This window comes from Corythoichthys intestinalis, chromosome 5 (assembly GCF_030265065.1).
Source record: "Corythoichthys intestinalis isolate RoL2023-P3 chromosome 5, ASM3026506v1, whole genome shotgun sequence".
Taxonomy (NCBI): Eukaryota; Metazoa; Chordata; class Actinopteri; order Syngnathiformes; family Syngnathidae; genus Corythoichthys; species Corythoichthys intestinalis.
This window is the reverse complement of record NC_080399.1, coordinates 35,796,245-35,819,006: the sequence shown is the minus strand read 5'-3', so window position 1 is coordinate 35,819,006 and position 22,762 is coordinate 35,796,245. Positions and strand designations below refer to the sequence as shown.

The 22,762-nt window shown below is 39.9% G+C and overlaps 1 protein-coding gene across 1 annotated transcript in view; it reads left to right on the top strand.

Moving 5' to 3' along the window:
- LOC130916613 (LHFPL tetraspan subfamily member 3 protein-like) overlaps positions 1-21,819 on the top strand; it is a 39,168-nt gene extending 17,349 nt beyond the window's left edge. Inside the window, exons 2-4 of the mRNA XM_057837470.1 lie at positions 17,536-17,772; positions 18,017-18,047; positions 20,892-21,819. Coding sequence (XP_057693453.1) covers positions 17,536-17,772; positions 18,017-18,033 — 254 coding nt within the window. The 3' untranslated portion in view covers positions 18,034-18,047; positions 20,892-21,819. The remainder of the gene's footprint in view (positions 1-17,535; positions 17,773-18,016; positions 18,048-20,891) is intronic.
- The last annotated feature ends 943 nt before the right edge of the window (positions 21,820-22,762 follow it).

Below are 22,762 nucleotides of genomic sequence, written 5' to 3'. Positions count from 1 at the left end.
CAAAAAGCAACTGAGTTAGTAACTCAGTTACCTCAGCGTAAGAGTAATTAGTTACTCGCCGAGTAACTGACATTACTTTTCATGTTCTACACATAATTGCATGATCCATTCTATAATGTCTTTCACATCAATTGTTTATATAAACTGATTGAATTAAACGGTCTTTTTCATTCAAAACAAAATATAGGTCAACCTTTTTACATTTTTTTTAAAATTTCACCTATAAAAGACTGTAATGCTATACAAACTTTCAAATGCTGTGAGAAAAAAAAGCCTTTTTGTTTTTCCTGTTGTACTGAACCCACACCACACCGTGACCCCAGTACCAGGGTACGTACTGGACCGTGATTTGTGTGTACTGTCATACTGCTAATATATATAGATAGATTTTTCAATATCCAGGTAAGGCGCTAAATCTCTTCCCTCTTCTGCCTTTACTCAAGTTGTTTTGATTCTAAAAAATCACACAAGGTTTATGGATACATCATTCAACAAAAGTTTAGGGCAAGTGACTATTTTTGGTAATAAAAAACTAACAAATTGTTATTATATTCTAGCATCTACAAGGACAATGCCCACTTTGTCACTTTAATCTATTTAAAGAAGGGGGACCGGAGGGTGTGTTCCAATTATAGAGGGATCACACTCCTCAGCCTCCCCAGTAAAGTCTATTCAGGGGTGCTGGAGAGGAGGGTCCGTCGGGAAGTCGAATCTCGGATTCAGGAGGAGCAGTGTGGTTTTCGTCCCGGCCGTGGAACAGTGGACCAGCTCTACACCCTCTGCAGGGTCTTCGAGGGTGCATTGGAGTTCACCCAACCAGTCTACATGTGTTTTGTGGATCTGGAGAAGGCGTTTGACCGTGTGCCTCGGGGAGTCCTGTGGGGGTGCTCCGGGAGTACCGGGTACCGAGCCCCTAGGTACGAGAGTTTGATCCGCATTGCCGGTAGTAAGTCGAATTCGTTCCCAGTGAGGATTGGACTCCACCAAGGCTGCCCTTTGTCACCGATTCTGTTCATAACTTTTATGGACAGAATTTCTAGGCGCAGCCGAAGCGTTGAGGGGGTCCGGTTTGGTGACCTCAGCATTGAATCTCTGCTTTTTCCAGATGATGTGGTGCTGTTGGCTTCATCAAGCCGGGACCTCCAACTCTCACTGGAACGGTTCGCGGCCGAGTGTGAAGCGGTTGGGCTGAAGATAAGCACCTCCAAATCCGAGACCATGGTCCTCAGTCGGAAAAGGGTGGAGTGCCCTCTCCGAGTCGGGGATGAGATCCTACCCCAAGTGGAGGAGTTCAAGTATCTTGGGTCTCGTTTAGGAGTGAGGGTGGGAGGGAGCGAGAGATCAACAGGCGGACCGGTGCAGCGTCCACATTACTGAAGACGCTGCACTGGTCTGTAGTGGTGAAGAAGGAGCTGAGCCAAAAGGCAAAGCTCTCGATTTACCAGTCGATCTACATTCCTACTCTTACATATGGTCACGAGCTGTGGGTCGTGACCGAAAGAACAAGATCCCGGATACAAGCGGCCGAGATGATTTTCCTTCGCAGGGTTTCCGGGCTCTCCCTTAGAGATAGAGTGAGAAGCTCGGTCATCCGGGAGGGACTCGGCGTTGAGCCGCTACTCCTCCGCGTTGAGAGGAGCCAGCTGAGGTAGCTCGGGCATCTGGTTCGGATGCCTCCTGGACGCCTCCCCGGAGAGGTATTCCAGGCGTGTCCCACCTGCGGGAGGCCCTGGTAAAGATTTGGAAGAACATACAAATGTTCAGTTAAACAGCTGGCTTGAGTTTCGAGGGCTGAAAAAAGATGGGAAAAAGAGCCGACCTGATCCAGAGTCAGCTTTTTTTAATTGACATCTTCTTCTTGTGTGTATTGCCTTACGTCACTGACAATGACATTCTCCCGTTTCAACAATCTATCCTTTACCACCATATGCCCTGTCTTTTTTATATATTATATCTTCTGGTTGTCTTACATCTCTGACCGTTTTTTGAGGACAATTTACATTGCTATTTGTGTGTAGTGATCGCAAATACTACTCAGTGACAGCCAAAGAACACTTTTAATGTTTTCATTAATAACAAATCTGAATTCTATAATTTATTTACACTTACCCCCTACTACATTTGTTTTTATTACAACAGAAAAGGTAACAGTCGCAGTCAGATAACATTTAAAAAATTTTCAGGCCATTCATTGTCAGACAGAAGCAGCACGGCAAAAACGCCACGCTAAAAAAATAACTAAAAATATCAATATGGTTTACTTCTTCATCCTCCGTAGGACCATGGCCCCCAACAAAATGTTTACGGCATATGAAATGTGAATGGCTTCACCTTGCTGGCATTAAACTGGTCTTTAGAATGTCCGCACAAGTCGATCCATTCTTCATATTTTTCCCTCTGAGTTTTTGGTTTCGGGAAACGTATAAAGTAAACATCCTTAATATGTCGTAATGTCTAGAGTTCCATAGCAGCAGTGTTTGATCGGTAATTCTTTTTTGAAAGATTACCGGAGAAAAGCAGAAATAACATGGACTGTATGCGAGGGCGTGTCTATCATGACCCACTTCTGCGTTACAATGACAATGTCACGGTCTAAAAATAGCATTCGTGCGGTACGCTATTAGCGAGTACCGGGAGCCGAGGCAAAATCAAACTTTGCTATAAAAGTTTACGATCATCGGCAGCGCAACAATGCAACACCAAACGGGATTATCAGATCACACCCCTGCAAAGCTTCGACAGAAGTCAACAGTTGCCATTATATACGTATTTATCGTAAAAAACTTAACAACTGGGCAGGCGCTCAGGGAACACGTCACAGGCAGCAGTACCATACTGTTCTGTGCAAAGTGTCGATTTCAACACACGCTAATTGTGAAGAAATACTACTACGTGTTAATTTTGAATTTCCTTTTATTAACATAGATGACGGAACCCTGAGGCATAAGAAACACAGCTACTTAGAATATAATACTGATGCGAATGCAGAACAATTACAAGACTATTACAATATACTGCATCTCTGTGTACACATATAAGCCAATATACAACACAAGAAACATGATCGACATTAATAGGAGATAAACTTACAGAAAGGTGTACGGAGCCACGTCTCTTAGAACTACTCCTTATTGTAGTCTGTAACTGCCTGATCTTTTCCCAAACCGTCAACCCAGTAGATGGTGGTAATGGCCCATGATACAAGGGGTAAACTGTCAACAAAAACAAGAAGAAGAACTTCTCCTTCCCTGCCTACTAGTAGGAGCCACATAGGCCACTTAGGCAGGCGCTGTCCCCCAGCGGCCGGAGAGATTCTCTTCAAATTGGTCCCGTGAGAAATCATAAAAATCGGACATTTTCATTAATTTATAAAACTTGGCCGGACGCTACGGAAAGGATGTGAAATGAGGACTTGTCTAGGCAATAGAGGATGTTTGGTCACCCTAGTTTAAGATGATGCTCGCCACACTAAATGCTAAGGCTTGCGAGAACACAAATGCTATGCTAACGCTCAGAAGTACGAGCCACCTAGCACCGCATTTGCAACGGCGTCACAACCCCCTCCCCCTCCCGCTCTGCTCTCTCCGTGTCTCTCAGACATCTCTCGCGTCATTCAACGTAGTAACGCACGCCTTTACATCCTGAGTAATGGTAACTGCATTGCAAAGATGGGAAAAGCAACTAGATTACTCACTACTGACAAAAATAATGCCGTTAGTAACGCTGTTATACTCCAACGCCGTTATTAACAACACTGCTTACATTTAGCCATTTATGTAAATGGGCAAACAGGCAAACATACTCCAGAAAGATGAATTGCTTGGCACACAACATTGGAAAATATTGATATAAGAAATCTGCAATAGTAGCAAAATCTGGAAAAGCAAACTGTCACAAGCAATCACTGACACATTCTCCCCATGTGTTTAAATAAAAATTAGTTATTTGCTTTCTTCAGCTGCAGAAGCAGCTGGACAGTTTCACCAAATCCAATTGTAAAACTGCACCGCTATGCTTACAAATTATACTCCGAGTTCACAAGTCAATGGGATTTTTCTCTCGTTATCGATTGGATTTGCTATTCCCTTTGTGCAAATGAGCCATACCATCTGTCTGTCCACAGTCAGATTCTTGTGCGGCGTCATCTGCCCTGCCTGCAGCCTCTTACATAAGCGGCTCTTAGCTTTACTACGATTTCTCAAGCCTGTTTTCCACTCGTATGGTCCCAGTGTTTGCAGGATGGAAGCAAGATATGGGAGGTGTGTGCATTAACCATAGAAGTGTATAAAAGCTGAAAATAGCGCTGCTGAAAGGGGCTAAGGCATTTGGTGTTCCTTGGTGATTGAGTGGTGCATGTACACTAACGGTGAAGCGTGTCACCCTACATGTGTGAGCACCGTCTCTCTCCATCCAGACTGCCTCACACCCTCACTAATCTGTCTTTCCTCCTCTCTGTGCCCGTCCTCACCATGAGAGAAGCCAGAAGGGTAGCATGAGGCCATCGGCTTCCCTCTGCTCTAAATGATTGTTTTTTGTTTTTTTTTGTTTTTTTATTCCATCAGCTGTAAGGCTTGTTTTGCTGCTGGGGATGAGGATTGTTGTTGCTACATTCTGCGGGAGGCAGAATGAGAGATTCATGAAAAAGTATTCTTGGTCTTGGAGCGTAATGGTTAGCAACTGAAGTTGGGGTTCAAATCTCAGCAATGGACTTGATCTTAAGTTTATTTTTGATTCCTGCACTCTTTAAACATTTTCTTAATTCATTTTTATGTACAAATGTGTATCTACAGTACTTACACCCTGATTGTAAGACAAAAACTATTTTCACATATTATCAAGATCTAAAAAAAAATGTTCTACTGTATAATTCTTTTTTCCTGAGGAGAAAAGTTTCCAGTCTACTTTCTGCTTTTCTCTAATAAGCGGTAGAAAATGTATTGGTTTTATTTATAAAAAATTAAAAAAAATGCAACCATTTGTCACAAAAACCTCATATGTGAACTCACGAACTAAGCTGATTTCATGTACAATATACTGTAAGTGGTATGGTGCATTGCTGCAATCTGCTTGCTGTTGTCTGACAGTAAAATTGTTTCTGAAATTCAAAATAACAATGAAGCAGAGTCAACTCCATGTATCCCAAACATTGAACCAATGTATGGATTCTACCTAACGTGGGTGCTCGTCAATAGCAGTGAAAGAGTGTTTTTTTTAATTTATTTAAGAGAATACGGATCATATTCACATTGGTCAGCACTCAGTCGAACAAAACATATTCACACTTATGTACAAAGTTCTATTTTAAGGATGAAAAAGGGAAGGCGAATGGCAGGAGAACAAATATAACCGATAATATTTGCTGTTCTGGTCTGTTATAGCTAGTGTTGGATTCTTGGAGGCCCAACAAATGATTTCTCCAGCAACTTACTTTTGAAGAAAAAATGTCTTTTCTCATTTTGCTACTGTGTATAATGTGTATTGGGCCTTTCGTTGAGTTAAAACGTTATGAATTTAGAGTTTGTTATGTAAGAGGATTCTGCACTTCTGGAATGAGCATGCTTCTGTGTTTGTGGATGAGTTGACTCCAGGCTTCAAATTTTATCTGGGAAAAAAAGGCGTTTTACTGCATGAAGGGCTCGTGTGCTTGCCACGTTTGTGTCTGGAGTCATTAGAGGCCACCGTGCAGACACCGGCCATGTGCGTAGCATGTAGAGCATATTCTATGACTCGCCGCCATATTTTACTGCCCTCTTTTTCACTTCCTCCCCTGATGCTATCACTGCATGACGGGCTACTATTCTTCTTCCTCTGCCTCCGCTTTATCCTTTTGGGTTATGTAAAATTCATGATGGTGCTGAAGGCATGCAGTAGATACCCAAACGGATCTGCTGCAGCTCTTGCTACTACCCTATTAAAAATAACATGAAGCTGAAAGAACTGTAACAATGAGTGCTTCCTTTTTGTTGAGAATAAAGAGACCACAGATATTTTACTAACATTCAAAAAATCCAATTTGAGACAAGGTCTTACATAAAAACGTGAGTTGCCTTATTGTCGTACCTGCATCTGCCAGGTCGGTCAATATGTCAGTCAAATCAAATTAATGCAGTAAAAGACACTCTCAATTGAAAGGTTTTAGAAGTTTACTTTTTTGACCCCTTAGTGACAACTTTCAACTCCCAAACCTTTTTCTCACTGATAAGATTGAGCTACAACACATGCTCAAACATGTACTGGTCTTGCCAAAAACTAAAGCTCTAATTTGTCATGCCAGAACATTGAGCTCTAACTTATCCTGTCAGGATTTTCATCATCTTTCCCTTAGATTTTGAATAGTTTACGATATGCTCATTAAAAACCTTTTTTGTACCCAAACTGTGGAGTTCTGATTGGCTGAATAAGATCAATTTGGTTGGTTTAACTCACATTTTAATCGGTCTGTACAGTTATAAAATATACAGCTGGCCCTTTTTGGGCCGCTAGATCCAAAGGAGACTGCTTCTGGGTCCAGACATGGACTGTTCTTCCAGTTAGTGACCTCTAATCATATAGCATCAGGAACCTATTTAAATATTAGATGCTCTAACAAAATAGCATTAAAAAAATATACAGTACAGAACATTTTCACGTAATCCGTGATTTATAGAATTACTGGTATATGAAGTCTGTGATATTGGTGGTTACTCCACTATATAAAAATCATTTGTATCAGTCTCTTGGTGACTAAAATATACAGTACGAATAAGTAAAAAGATGTTTTTTGTCACATACTGTAAACGACCACTACTTCTATACAAAACGGCAAAATCTGCAATCACAATATGTGTGTCTGTGTGTGTCAAGATGGAGCATGATTATCTGCAAGATTCTTCAGAACGTCTGGCATCCCGTAATACAGTAGGGTGAGTGACACGGGGCCAAGTACACAGTCTGTCAGGTCCAACTTGAATCAGACATGAATCAGAAGGTGCTGTTGTCTGCGACCACCTGGAGGCATTCAATTGTTCATTGACTAAACATGGCTCCAGCCGAAGGTTCCAGAGAACACAGCTCGTCATCACTGGAATTGGCCCCCTCCCTCTATGGTTTTAAGATTCCAAGGAAGGGAAGATGGCGTGTTCATGCCTCTTGGTGACTTTGCAGGGTACTTGCTGTCCACCTGAATCAGAACCAGTGTCTGAGTCTTTGCTCTGTAACTGGCGGGCCCGCATGAATTGCTTATGACAGTTAGAGCCAAGGGGAGCTCGAGAAAGAGGGTGTGCTCTTTTTAATTTTTCTGCTGCATGCATTGCCTTGTCATTCCCTTTGTTCTCTCAGAAGCATCTTGAAATGTCCCCAATGTTGCCATTCAAGATTATATACACTTGTAAGAATGTTTGTGAACCCTTTGAAATTACAGTTTCAGCGTTCCGCGTATCCTCACGAGGGTCATGGGAGTGCTGGAGCCTATCTCAGGTATGGGGAGTAAGCGGGGTACACACTGAATTGGTTACCAGCTAACAAGGAGACAAACAACCAATCATGCACACACTCATTCATAGATGGGAATTGATAAGATTTTTACGATTCCGATTCCATTATCGATATTGCTTGACGATTCGATTCTTTATGGATTCTCTTATCGATTCTAATTTGGACTAATGGACTGTATGAGGTTCTGGATTCAATATGTTTTATGGTTCATTCGCCTCGGGGTGTCGGTTAGAACACAAGGAGCGGAGAGTGGAGTTGGTCACTTTTAATACAACTTGGCAACATGCACAACTACATACAGGCAATGGCACTTGATATGAGAATCACTCAATGAGTAGGTGGGAGCATGCTTGGAAAGATTTTGATGTATTTGTATGTGTGTGAAAGACTGGAATATGTGGATATACTAGTATGTGTGGTTCTGAAAGGAAAGAAAATTAGTGCTGATGCAATAAACAATGCAAATGTAAAGCAGTTAATAACACACATACATGACTCGCAGTGTAATGAACACAAGGGGGGGGGGGGGGGGCGAGTGCACACGCACAAGCCAGAAGCACGCTGCATGCACGTTCTGTCATATTGGCCATAAAAGTGGCAAAAACTAAGCACTGTACACTCATATGGATGTACAACATCATATTAAGATGCTAAACTAACACATTCCCTCTTAACACAAATGTGCAACGCGAATAAAATGGTGGGTGCGCGAGTGCGCGCGCACAATCCACAAGCACGCTGCGTGCACGTGCGGTCATCTTGGCCATAAAAGTGGTGAAAACTAAACACTGTACACTCATATGGATGTACAACATCATCTTAAGAGTCTAAACGAACACATTCCCTCTTAACACAAATGTGTAACGCGAATGTAATGTAAACAACGCTCTCCTCCACGCAGCGAGGACGAGCGGAGCGACTAGCCGACAATAAAAACACGAAACAGTGACGCTGATAACAGCTCTAATTTATCATAAGAACTTTATGGCATGAAGAGGAAATACTTACATTCCTTCATGGACGCACAAAAATTAATAATTCCACTAACAGGTGGCCGTCTGCTTGAAATGCGCACCTTACGCCTATTCTATACGCTGCGCACATGACGTAGGACAATAACAGGAAACTGACTGGCTGCTATTGAAACGAACGCATACCCATGAAATCTTTCTAACAGGATTATTAAAACTGCCAATAAAATCGTTTAGGATTATTTTAGATGCATATATGTTATAATGTTCTTATAGAGTATTCGACGAGAATATGATAGATTCATTAATAGACTTTTTGAGAAAATTCATCACTTCTTTAAGTAGTCTCATGAATAATGACTTGGCCTGTGAACACCACTACTTTATTACTCGGCGGCGACACCTCCTGGTAACTTTGGTAGGTGGGTACACTGTGAGCATTCATGTTGTGATGCTTGCTTGTCGGTGTGTATCATGCGTCAATTCCGTAACATTGATTGTACTGTTAGGAATCTATAAGAGAATCGTTAAATTATCTGCTAAACGATTCCATGGAATTGATACACGCGGAACCGGTTCTCTATAAGAACTGGTTCTCAATTCCCATCCCTACTCATTCATACCTACGGAAAATTTGAAGTGACTTTTGAATGACTAATTTCTCTGTAAATTGGCCATTAATGTGATTTGTTCAAAGTCACAACAATTTTTCCTAAACTAATACACCACACTTAATATGTTGAAAATATTGTTTCTTACTTTGCTCACACCCCACACATTACGAGTTTATTGTTTATTTCCTCTTCTGGCATGACAGGTCCAAACATACAGGATTCAGTTGTGTTTATATTCAGTAAAACTCGAAAAGAAAAGGGCTGACGGGAGAAGCCGAAGCTTATTAAATCCCACCCCCAGTATACCATAGGACGCAAATTATCGAATAACAATTTTGACATTTCAGATTGTGTGATGATTATAAATTTTTGATTTTTTTTCCCCTCCCCTTAATTGTGTGATGTTCATCTTTCCAATAGTCATTGTCGATCGCAGCGATTAGTTCGTTAAGTTGATTTGATCCAGTAGATTAGTTGCTCGATCCAGGATAGGGGATTGCTGAGGACCGATGGCAGCCCGTGCCCACCACCTCCTTTCGTCGATTCAATCCTCGTCGCGGTCTTCATTCCTTGCTGCATTTCGACGAAATGTTGGATGCAGCTAGGTCGCTCTTTACCTGTGATATATCATCACAGGCCCTGTTGAGCCTGGCGTGTATTCCAGCGATAGCGCTCATGTCCGTAGTGGTCAATTCCACTGATTTCCTTTGGCTATCCAGCACTTCTACGATGTTCCGACGAATCCAGTTGGCTCCGAGCCCTTGCAGAAGAATCACAGCCAGCAGCGTAACGAAGAGGAAAATATCCTTGATGTCCTCAACTTCGAGTGTGGTCAGACACAGCAGCCGCCATTTTCCCCAGCTATCCTTGGTAAATCCGGACTTGAAAGTGTTGCCCGGACATGGGCTTTGTCCAGGTTCTGTTCGCATTGTAGAGAAGATCTTGTCCAGAGCACTAAGTGACCAATTGACCAGTTCCATGTCTTCACAGGTTTGGCAGAATATTTATTATCAACAGTCAGAGTTTGCTGTCTGTACTACGCATAGAGAGCCAAATAATTGTCTGACCTTGTGACAGATGTCTACTCTAACCATGTTTGCATTCAGCAATATTTTTTTTTTGGGGTGTGTGTGTGTTTTTCCCTCCTTTGCTTTGGGTAGAGTAAGTTATGTTTACAGTTTTGACTTGTCACCCAGACTTTTTCCCCTTTTTTACAGTTCTTATCATTTCCAAAAGTTAGATTGGTTTAGCAGCATAAGTGTGTAGTATAAATTGTTTGTCTTTTCTCTTAAAAACAGCCAACGACCCTGAGCTGGTCGCTCCAGAATCCAAGTCATTCCAAAGTTGAACACCAGTGTAGGGAATGGAAAGTGATTTCAGTGTTGTTCTGGCATAGTTAAGGTTAAATACATTTTCTCCTCTCAAATCGTATTTCGATTCCCTAGCCTGGAAGCGACTTTGTAGGTTATACGGAAGGCTATTTTTAGACGCTTTGTACATCATCTGTACCGTTTTGAAATATATGAAATCATAAAGCTTTAATAATTTTGATTTAATAAATAACTCGGTGTTATTGCTTTTTTCCGGAGGACCATCAGAGGATGCAGGCGGCCTTTATAAGTGTTTCCCCAAATTTCGGCACAATAAGTCAGATATGGTAAAATTAGTGCACTATAGATTATTTGAAGGGCCCTCTGATCTAGTACATTTTGAGCTCTGAAAAGGATAGAGATGCTTCCAGCTAATTTATTTTTCAGTTGACTTATATGTGTATTCCATGTTAATAAGTCATCAATTATTATTCCTAAAACCTTGTGTTCCCTAACACGTTCAATAGTCAACTGATTAACTTGAATGTTCAGATGTTATTTTAATCCATTTTTACCAAATAACATATATTTTGTTTTACTAAGATTTAGTGACCGTTTGTTTGCATTGAACCACAGTTGTAATTTGTCCAATTCCTCATTGACTTGCTGGGCCAATCTGTTTAGGTTGTCACCTGCGCAAAAAATATTTGTGTCATCAGCAAAAAGCACAATTTTTAATATACTGGAGACCTTGTATATATCATTTATACATAGTATAAACAATTTTGGCCCCAAGACAGAGCCTTCAGGTATGCCACATGTAATTTCAAGTTTTTCCGACCTATTCCCACCAATTGTCACATATTGATATCTTTTAGATAAATAACTGTGTATCCAGTCTAAAGCTGCACCTCTAATTTCCAATCTCTCTAATTTGTCAAATAATATATTGGGATTCACTGTGTCAAATGTTTTTCTTAAATCCAAAAAAATTCCAACAGAATACTGCTTTTGATCAATCGCATCTGTAATAATTTCTATTGACTCTGTCAGCGCTTGTGCAGTAGAATGTTTTTCTTCTAAAACCATACTGGCTATGGTTTAGTAAGTTATGCTTTGATATGAATTTGTCAAGCCTATTATGAAAAAGTTTTCAAGGATCTTGGATAATTGTGGCAGTATTGAGATGGGTCTGTAGTTACCAAGGTCATGTGTGTCTCCTCCTTTATAGATGGGGACAACTTTCGCTATTTTCATCTGATCTGGGAAAGTTCCAGTCATGAATGACAAGTTACATATGTGTGTTAGGGGCTGAAGAATTTCATCTATTATAAGTTTGATGAGTTTCATATCAAAGCCGTGTGCGTCGGTAGCGTCTTTGTTTTCATATTTTTCAACCAGATGTCTTATCTTGGTGTCCTTGACTGGTTCCAAGAACATCGAGTGTAAAGTTCTTTCTTGCATGGTTGTGAACTGTGTATCAGGAATGTTTTCAGCTAGTCTAGGAGCTATTGTTACAAAAAAAAATATCATTAAATTTATTTGTAGTGTCGTCCGTGTTAGTTATCTTCATTTTATTAACATAATCTGGATACGATTGTTCAGATTTTTGATTTTTTATAATCTCATTCGTGATTTTCTGTAGTCTGCAAGTTTCTGTTATCTTCCAATAACTTTGTATAGTACTGTTTTTTACAAGCTCTCATAATTGCATTTAATTTATTTCAATATTTTTTGTATCTATCTTCTGCCTGTTTTGTCTTTTGGTTAATGAAAGTTTTGTACAGATTATTCTTTTTTCTGCTAGCATTTATAAGACACGTAGTCATCCAAGGTTTATTTTTTTTTTATTTTGTTTTCTGAGAATTAACTTTATAGGTCAGTGTTTCTCTGTTAAAAGTCACATGGCCAGAGCCTATGGGATATTTGTGTTTGTCTGTGTCAATGCCTGCATACATGACTTCTCCAAACAAATCATTCATAATGCTGGCCAGCGCTTCAGCATTGAGCATGCCATGCAGTGCTCCCACAAACACAGTCTTGCTGGGGTCCAAACGCTGTGCAGGAAAGGGCACGTAGTTGCTGTCAAAAATGACCTAAGAGATGACCTGCACACCTTGCAACACATTCGGCGACTGGACATTTCCCCCAGAAGTTCACTGCCAGCCCTCCCAGTTCAAATGGAAAGAATGTCTATTGCCGTGAATGACTTAAAAACTTTTCCAATAGATAGTGATTATTCAATAAACCTGTGCAGTTTCAATTCCTACAACAGAATAGGTCTTCTATATCACCTTGGTGTTCAGTTAAGCAGGCCTGCATTCCTCCCTGACTAAATTAGAGTCACATCGGCTCAATAAATGATGGAAAAACTGGTAAGAGGTCATAGGCTCAATCAAACTTGAATTTCATTTGAAATGGTTAGACTATGTTTTTGTTTAATGTGGTTTACTGACTTGACCTTCGCATGTGAGTCTGCTGAATGAAGGTATGGAAAACAATGTATACTTTCTTCAATGAACCACAATATCCGCTTCATTGAGCAGTGTTTGTACTTTATAGGCAAATGTGTTAGCAAGTAGCTATATGTAAAGAGCAATTTATTTCAAATGGCAAGAGCCAGAGAGGAGTCACAGTGATAAAAATGGATGGGATATAATTATAGATCACATTTACATTTAAAAGGTGCATTCATAAAAGAAGATAAAATGGCACCAAAGAGGCAATTTCTTTGTAACAATCAACAATACTGTTGAAGAGGACAAGTGTTCTTCTTTCTTACCTTAACACTCATCAACGTGAGAGTGGAAACAGTGGCGTTAACTAAAGGAAAATTATTGTTTTATTATTGAAGAACAATAAGATCCCATCTTTTGTGAAAAGAGGACATTTCAGATGTCTTATCAGCTAAATAACAAAGAAGTTTTAAATGCAAATAGGTGCCTTGAGATTTAAAGTGCGTACGACAGGATAAAAAAAGTCTTAAACAGCTTTATTATGTGAATTAAAATCATATTTTGAGACAATTTGACTATATACAACAATTTGGCAAAGTGCAGATGACGAGAAATTAGTCTTTTAATCCGCCGTTTAGCAATGCCTACCCTTATAGGGCTCTAGCGTCCCCAACAGGAAGATGGCATCGGCATGGTCATGGTTTCATCTGATTTAGAATTCAACCCATTGAGGGGGAATTATTCAGAACGAGGAAAATGCGACGAAGAGAGCCGCAAAATGTCATTATTTTAGTCTCTCTAATCCAGTACTCCTCAAATAGTGGGGCGGCCCCCAGTGGGGCGCAGAACGATGCCGGGAGTGACGCATGTGACCTCAGGAAAAAAGTGTGATTGCACACCCACTCTGGGTGGCAGTGGCCGCTCATTTTCAGAGTGTGCGCAGTATGTATTAACCAAATAAGAGCACACAGCAAAGAGCACTGGAGATATGAAAAGCTAAGACGAGGAAATATGACGAAGCGTATGCAGCGTTTGGCTTTTGGCTTCGACTTTTAATACAATGGGAGACGGAAAAAGCCCATTCTGTTCTGTGTCTAAAAATGTTTGCAACGGACAGCAGGAAACCAAATCAATCACATCGATAAGCGCCTTTTTCTTTTTTTTTTTTAGCAAAGACGTGGCATTATTGCCAACAACGGTCCCGCTTTGTCAGTTTTACAACAGTAAACCAGCAAGCACTGTTAGCATCATATAAGTTTGCATACCAAATTGCTCAGTGGAAAAAAGCAAAAATAAAAACTGTCCCTCTGTCCAATGACACTCGTTTTTGTTTTATTTTTGGGTTTTTTTGGTCAAATGGTTTGGCATATTGTTCTCATGAGTTAATGTTGCTAATCAATTTGAATTTACTATTATTTATTAATTTTATCAAATTTTTCAGTATTAAATGGTCAGAAAATGTACCTTAAGTGTATTTTTTTACAGTTTAGATGTGACTTTTTTTTTTAATTCAGGCAAAGGCAAATGCTCTTTAAGTATTTTCTGTTACAAACAAAACAATGTTAATCAAGTTATACTTTATTTTAAGTTGATCTAAATATTTTTTGCTTTAATATTAAAAAGGACATAATGTTATGCAGAGGCGTACTTATAATAATAATTTTATAGACAAGATATGATACTATTTACCGAGGCAGCAGAGAGTTGGGGGTGGGGGCCGGAGAATGTAAACAAACCAAGAAGCGTGACAGCTAGCCGGCATGCTAACCTGAACCGAGTGACGTCTCAAAGTCTTATTTTCGCTTTTCGAAGCGAAAAATCGCACAAAACTACCCGGAACATTTCACACGGTGGCGGGGTTGTCGATTGTCTTCGCCGATCGGCAACCCGCTTGTTGGCGAGCAAGTTATAGCTCGTTCTCCTGCTACGGACAGGAGAGCTCGGCAGGGAAGCAGCCGGCCGACGTTGGAGGAGTGCGTAGCTGCCACATGGTCAACACGAATACGGCATAAAATAATGCTTTACTACACGGCAAACACGTAAACAGAGAGCGGCGTGCAGTTGTTGTACAGCTAACATGGCAGGATGTGTCTGAGGTGAATATTTCTACATTTCCGTCCATGATCAAACATAAGTAAATAGTCGTTTAAAGAAAGTTTATGGTGTTTACTTTGTAATCACTTTATTCGCGGCCGTTTTTAACTCAAAGTTGCAATTTCCTATGTAGTTGAAAATTTGACAGAACACCGGGCGTACAAAGAGGGCAATAAGCCGAGTATAGCGCTCTCCCGGCAGGGGAGTGTACGACAAGCTGCCGGTCGTCGGCCGAGTGGCATTTTCGGCAGACAATCAGCCACAAAATGCAAGCCACCTCCGTATTAAAACGTGTGCCATGATCCCAGTATTTGACATAATGCATAATACGATGTTTACTCACTTCCTCGTAAGTCCAATAGTCCCACAGTAGTAGGGCTTGTTCTGACCGATATCCGCGGTGAACGGGAACCTTTTAAAACCCAAAAAGGCTCACACGCCTCTCCCTGGTGCAGCAGAATTTTTCTGCAGCCGTTTGGCTGGCGTGATGTAAAAAATAAATGAATTATTCTGCAAAATTACCTGAATCCGCAGTCCATCTGCACGCTATAAAGCAATGCTGTATTGTCAGATGCTGACCCGGGTGACCTCACGTTCGCATTCGTCCTAAACCCAAGACTGAAGCCGGAAGTAACTCATTTTCATGGCGCGGGATTCAAAAATTGAATATATAAAACGATCGCTTCCACACACATCCAAGCGGTCTATTTCATTCAGGAGCATAAAACACAGCATGAAATATGAAATAAGCAAGCGTTTTAAAATGAGTTTTTAAAAATATTAAACATCTGGAATGAAATAATGTCATGTCAACTAATTTCAATGAGATTTGAGGATTTGAGATATAAACACGGTCAAAGACAGAATGAAACTCCACAACCATTGTCATCATGTGACTTTTGAGTGCGTGTTCTTTATTCTTTAACTCATTATTAGCTGCCATTGAATTCAATAGATGTCTAATCCATTTGGATGGAAAGGCTTAGAGTGATCATTCACTGCGAGCCTCTCCAGTTCAAATGGTTTGAACATCTGTCATCGTCATTGGCAACTGAGCCCAGTGGCGGACTTGGCAATTTTGGGGCCTAAGGCGAACATATCCTGGGGCCCTCTTCTTGGGTCAGGGGTTAAAAAGGTGAGAAGGGTCAGGAGGAAATATGTTCCGGTACACTAGGGCTGTCCTAAACGACATTTTTTTTCCTGATTCGTCAGCCGACTAGTTTTATGATTAGTCGACTGTACTAATAATGTTCTTTTTTTTTTTTACTAATTTAGAAATGAAATTTTTGTTGATGCTTATTAATTCACAAAACCATTTTGGAACACTTAAATTCTTTAATAAAGTACAAATAGTCATGTAAATAACAATAATTAATCACAAATAAATTATGTAATAAAGTACAAATACTCATGTAAATAACAATAATTAATCATAAATAAATAATGAGGTTAAATGCTGATAGCATTTACTAGTGCAAAAGAATGGAAAGTAAATAGATTCAGAACACTGACTTTGCCTTTCCAACATTATTCAAAACAATTCTTTAAAAAAATTCTAGCATTATTATTATAGTATACTACTATATATAATAGTAGTATCATAATTATAATAATTATTCATTGGCAATCATATTTGTCATAACGAGTGTAATTTGAAAGCTATTCTTAGTGTAGGATCTGTATTTTGTAGTATTTACTCAACATATTAAAAAATTAATTCTGAAGTATGTGGGATTAACTCCAGAAATTGTTATTTATTTGACAAACATGACGTGCTTTTATTTTGAAATGTTCACCGGAGGTACGTTCGCTAAACCGCTCACCAAAAGCTTTACACTCCGTAAAAAAACATTCTTCGTCATTGCTTGTGGTGTCACAAACAGATTTTTTTTTTTCGTTAGCATATGCTGTGAACCAGCTGTTGAGTGTTATTGGATGACTGATTGGAACTGTACTGCATTGTTTCGCCACAGGGTGTGCTGTTGTGTATTTTATGTTCGGTGAGAAGAAGAAAGTTAAAAGAGGCATTAGTGGCCTGTTCTCAACTTCTCCCTCACTGCACTTTGGCTCTCATGGAGAGCACGTTTGCGCATGTGTTCGAAATAAATGATAGCCGACATGCAAAGTAGCAAGTGAGCTGTAAAAATAGTGAGCTTAGTGGCATGAAAAATGTGGGAGAGCTAAGTGCTCTAACTAGCGAACGAACAGCTAAGCGATGCTAAACGGAACTAAGCTAAGCTAAACGGCACTAAATGAAGCTAAGCGACCGATACTCAGTCCGTTGTCGTGGAACAGTCCATTGTAGAGCATGTGTGTGTGTGTGTGTGTGGGGGGGGGGGGGGGGGATGTCATTTAAATGCAGCATTCAAATGGCTTTCTTTTTAGTTTTGTTATTTGTTTGTTTGGTATGCTGACATAGTTATACATGATAGTTGGGGGTGCTGCTGGCTCCGGTGGCCCAAGCCCTTGCTCGTTGGGGCAAGGGCAGCTGGTTGGAGGCCCCCTACTGGTTGGGGGCCTAAGGTGATCGCCTACTTTGCCTGAATAGTAGATTCGCCTATGACTGAGCCAATAACTTAATGACACTTGGCCCACTTTTCTTTCGCCCTCTTCGCAGGTGTGTGTCTGGTACTGGGCTGTATGATCTACCCCGACGGCTGGGACAGTGATGAAGTGCGACGGATGTGCGGCGAGCAGACGGACAAATACAGTCTGGGGGCCTGCTCCATGCGCTGGGCCTACATCCTCGCCATTATGGGTATACTGGATGCACTCATCCTTTCCTTCCTGGCTTTCGTCCTCGGGAACCGACAGGACGGCCTCATGACGGAGGAGCTCTTAGCAGAAAGCAAAGGTGGGTGTGACGCCATGACCTGATGTTATATTAGATATCCTCTTGAATTTGCAATCCCGAGCAGAAATAGGAGAAATATGTTTGGTACAGTAGTTAATATGGCTCTAATGCTCTCTGCTGGTCTGTGTGAGTAATACAAGCAGTCAACGTGAAGATGCCTTTGGCAGTGAGTTCTATTAATAGCATGACCTTGCGAGCGTGAACATGCATTTTAATATGGTCTTCCTTTTTCTATATTTTTCAGAGGGAGGCAATGCTTAGCAACATTTTAAGGGGTAAGAAATATTTTACATGCAGATATCACCTCACAGTATCACCTCATTATGTAATTACCCATGGCAAAGTAAAATTGTTAAGTGGTAATTCTACGAAATTGATTGGTTCTGGAAGTAGTTTCGTAACTTGAAAATTTTGTAAGTAGAGACGCGTTTTACATGTAAATGCCCTAATCTGTTCCAAGCCCCCCCAAATTCAGACATAAATATTTTATTATTCATGAAAATCCATCAAAATAACAAATTACATGTTACAATTAGATTATTGCACAATAAACATAAAATCAGAGTTATGCATAAAGTAAAAAACAAGAATAGAGTCAAGAATAAACGTTAATACACTCATGTAAAGCTAACGGAATGCCGACATCCACACCTGACCCTTTCGACAGTTGACGTAAAAATTGGACTCGTCATTTGTCTCGATATATGACGACATGCTCAAAGTTCGACAATTAATGACAGTGCCGCAGTTTCATTGTTTTCCCACAAGACGCACGGCGGATTTTCTTATGAGAGAACTCAACATGGAAAAAGGTGACGCTTAGCATTGAAATTAAGATGGAAATGATAGAAAAATATTAACGTTGTGTACGCTTCATTGAACTAGCTCAACAATACAGCCGGAATATGTCTACAGTCTCAACGGTCCTTCTCCGACCTCCGTTCGCCAGTCTTTAGAAGTTAAGTGACAATTATTATTATTGTAACATTGGCAAGGAAGTCACCAGCTTCGTCAGGTTTTTAATCATTTATTTCAGAACCTGTCCGCCGTGGCCGAAGCCAACAGCAACATGAAAAGAGTCACACGGTGCATTCAGGAACAGCATGCAAAACACAACATTAGAACACGATTCATTACATAATTATTATTATTATATTATTCCAATTTGTATTTATAATTTGTTTTTTCCATGTGTAATTGGTAGTTGTAATTGCGCCAGCAGTATTTATTAAGGATTTAGCGTAGGTTTGTGGGCTGTGGAACGACTTAATCGAATTATAATGTAATCTTATCCCGCTAATCCTGCTCGACATGCGACCATTTCGACTTACAAACAGGTCCTGGAACAAATTAAATTTGTATGTAGAGGTACCACTGAACATATATATACAGTAGGGTAAATGGAGTTAGACTTGTATAGCGCCTTTCCACCTTTAAGGCCGTCAAAGCATTTCACACTACATCCCCATCCACCTACTGTTGTGGTGACACAGCACCAGCAGCAATGTGGGGTTCAGTATCTTGCTCAAGGATACTTAGAAGAGTTCATAAGGCTGGAGAATCGAACCCACAATCTCTGGGTTGGGGATTGACTACCCTACTACTGAGCCACGCCACCCATATTGTATGTATATATTCACGATGGAATACAAGCAATGTATGCACAGAAAATACCAACTGTAACTCTACCAAAGTAACAAATTCCCAAAACATCTAAAGAGGTATGGATTTAAAAATATATACCGGTATGTACTAGTACCGGTATATTTTACCAAGGTACCCAAATGTTCAACCATAGACTTGACTATCAGTTGACAAGACAGCTCCCACAAACATTGCGGCAAGGCCTTCCTGTTGGGGGCCGACCAAGGCAGAGCTGAGTTTGCTTTCACTGTGATAAACTCAAACACACAAGCGCTGAAATTAGATGAAAACAGGACGAATGTTTTACTCAATACAAGCAGGCAGGATTGTCTCAAGAGTGATTTGGTCGAGGATTCAAGGTAATTTTTATATAAAAGAGCCCCATGCACACAATTTCAACTTAAAAAGCTCTTTGTTTTATGATGGCCGCAACATTGGATTACACAATAGCGTAATTTTAGCTTAAAATATCTACGTAAAATGAACGATAACTGCCCGTTTTTTTTCTCCTTTAGGCAAGAATCTACACTGTTCTATGTTCATATCCATAGAAATTCCGGTGATAAACGCATTTATTTACAAGAATTTTCAACTTAAAATCTCTTTGTTTTGTGATGGCTGCCATGTTGTATCCATACACAGTAGCATAAGTTTACATTCAAATTATCTGTTAATTTTTTTCCTAACTGCCCGTTTTCGGCAAAAAAGTTGAAATTTAGACATTTCTGCGTCCACACACACAAAAAAAAATCGCCTTTTACATGTTTTATTTTATGTAGCATTTCAATCTAAAAACGACTAGGGCTAGATAGCCGGCAAGACGTGCCTCCGTGCTGAGTCAATAGTAACATCGGAATTCAACCTAAATAAGTTGTGATTGCATATAGAAAAATGCAAATTTTGCTTTTGTTGAGTAAAATTAAGATGATTTCGCATGCTTTCCTTAGTATTAAGTTTCTGATGTGAAAACTGAGTTTATTGGCTGTTGAAAACTTGCACTGGATAAAAAAAAATTAAGTTGCTATTTTGGGCAAAAACTTATATGATATTGGCTAATGATCCTAAAAATATAGGTGGGTAATCTCCGCATTTGGTGATTTTTGTGCATCTAGCGTAAAATCTGAAAATTTTATAGCCATTTTAAGTTTTGTTGTATAAAAAATTATTTATCGGGATTTTATTAGGAAACGACTTTGAATTTTATTGATGTCGCTGCTCATGGAGACTCATATATGCCAAAGGAGGTGCCTATTTTGGTTGTGGGTCGCTAGCGGCTTTGTTTGTGAAAATATATGGATTTCAAGTTTTTGAAAATAGGCCCCCTACAGATCGACCCAGAGTCCCATCTCCCGTCAACTGATAGTGAAGTTTATGGTTCTTTGCTAGTTTTTACACCTTGTTAAAATTTGATATATTTGTGCTTTGTCTTTGTTACCTGACTCCAAAACGGTCTGTTTTTGTTATCGTCCTTCCAGGCTCCTGTGGTCCACAGAGTTCCATCCCTTCAACATCACATGAAGATGTTTGGTTGAGCTAGCCTCTTTCGATCGACCTGCCAATACCCTCTGCCATTTTGGTCCTCTTCTGTTTGCTTGCGTCCCCTTAAGCCAGTTCCCAGCACATAGCCCGATCACACGTAACCTACGTTCGACTCAGTGAGCCTGCAGAAAAAACACAGAAGGACCATGGCGAGGGCGCAGACTGTTAAGCATTACATCATCAACATTATGCACGGCATACATCATCCAATACAACTGCATCCTGCACCGTACAACACATTTACTATACTCTATGTTAACAATGATCTACAGTATATGTTCGACTGTCAAGATTTGTGTCACAATTAGTCGAGATGAGAAGAATCAATGTACAGTAAAATAGTTGTGTTGCGTCTTTTTTTTTTTTTTTTCATGTAAAGGCTTGACAATGACATGGGAAATTATTTGAAACATTTGTTAGTCTCTCTTTGTTCACATTAAATGAATAATAAATGTAGATTTAAGTATGTACAGAAACTATATTAAGATGCTATTACTCAATCCTTCCTGCACCCGTCTTGCAATCTTTGCACTTCACTTTTCTTGCTTTTTAGTATTTAACCCTATATCAATACTTTGACTGGGGATAGTTCAGTTTTTGTTTTTCTCTTGTGTCTCTAATGTGTCTTAAGCTCTTTGTGTTTCTCTTTGGCCTCTTCATAAGGTAAATAGTTTGTGCATACAGGGTAACAGGGTGCAACATCATGGTGTGGTTTATAAATTCAGTATAGTCGAAATCAAATGGATTTAGCTTCACATGTCTCGTGTAAATAGATGTAGACACAACCTAATAAAGGGTTATCTAATAGTAATTTAAGAGATTCCTTTAAGAATATATTAAGACTTAATAAAGATTTTCACCTGATCACTGTTGTGTTTTCATTGGTATGATGGTGATTAAATTTAACTGTGAGATGACGAATGATTACTATTTCACCAGCAAGTAACAATAGTTTTAGCTAAGTCACATGTCCACACCACCATGGAGACAAGAAGTTAGAGGAGCTTAAAAGGGAGAGTAACTGGGTCATTCTGGCTATTACTGACTTTTCATCCAACTAAAGTTAGTTTAAAATCTGTCTTTTTTGTTTTTGTTTTACATGTATAATATTGTTATTGATAGGTACAAAGCATTTAAAGGGGAAGTTCCAAATTTTTGACATTAGGCTTACTCTCTGAATTAGCGGGGGTTTGAATAGTCGGTGGAGTTGATTATAACAAATTCTCTGCGGTTTGTTATTCATTTGTTAGTTTCAGGGTGGCTAAGCTGGCGTGAGTCAATGGTCCTGTCTTAGCATGATAATAAAAAACAACATATGCACGCATGAAAATCACCAATGACCCATGCAATCAATAGTGTTGGCTATGTTTTCAGGATAATCTTATCAAAACTTACCTTTGTATGTCAATGACTGAAGTATGAACAGAAAATTTGTAATCCAGCAGCTCTGCAGGGAACAGGCTGCAGAGTGGAGGGATATTTTTTTCCACCAGTATGTTTAAGTCGTAGCCAGCAGCAAGTAACCACAGTTTATTGTTCCTCGTTCTGCATTGGTCATTTGCCCATGTCTCCTGCCTGTTTTCACAGCCTGTAAATGGACATTTTACCATGTTGCCGTTCTTCAGTCAACACTCCGTAGACTGATGCTGCATTTGAGGAAGGTGGGAAGTCGGGAGTTGTCCAACCTCGGACCAGGAAATATATCATTGGAACGCCACTCGAACTAGGAGGCCCTAGTCGCGAACTCAGGAAAAAAAAATATAAAGTAACCCGACTTCACGAGTTGCTTCACTCTGACGTCACTCGA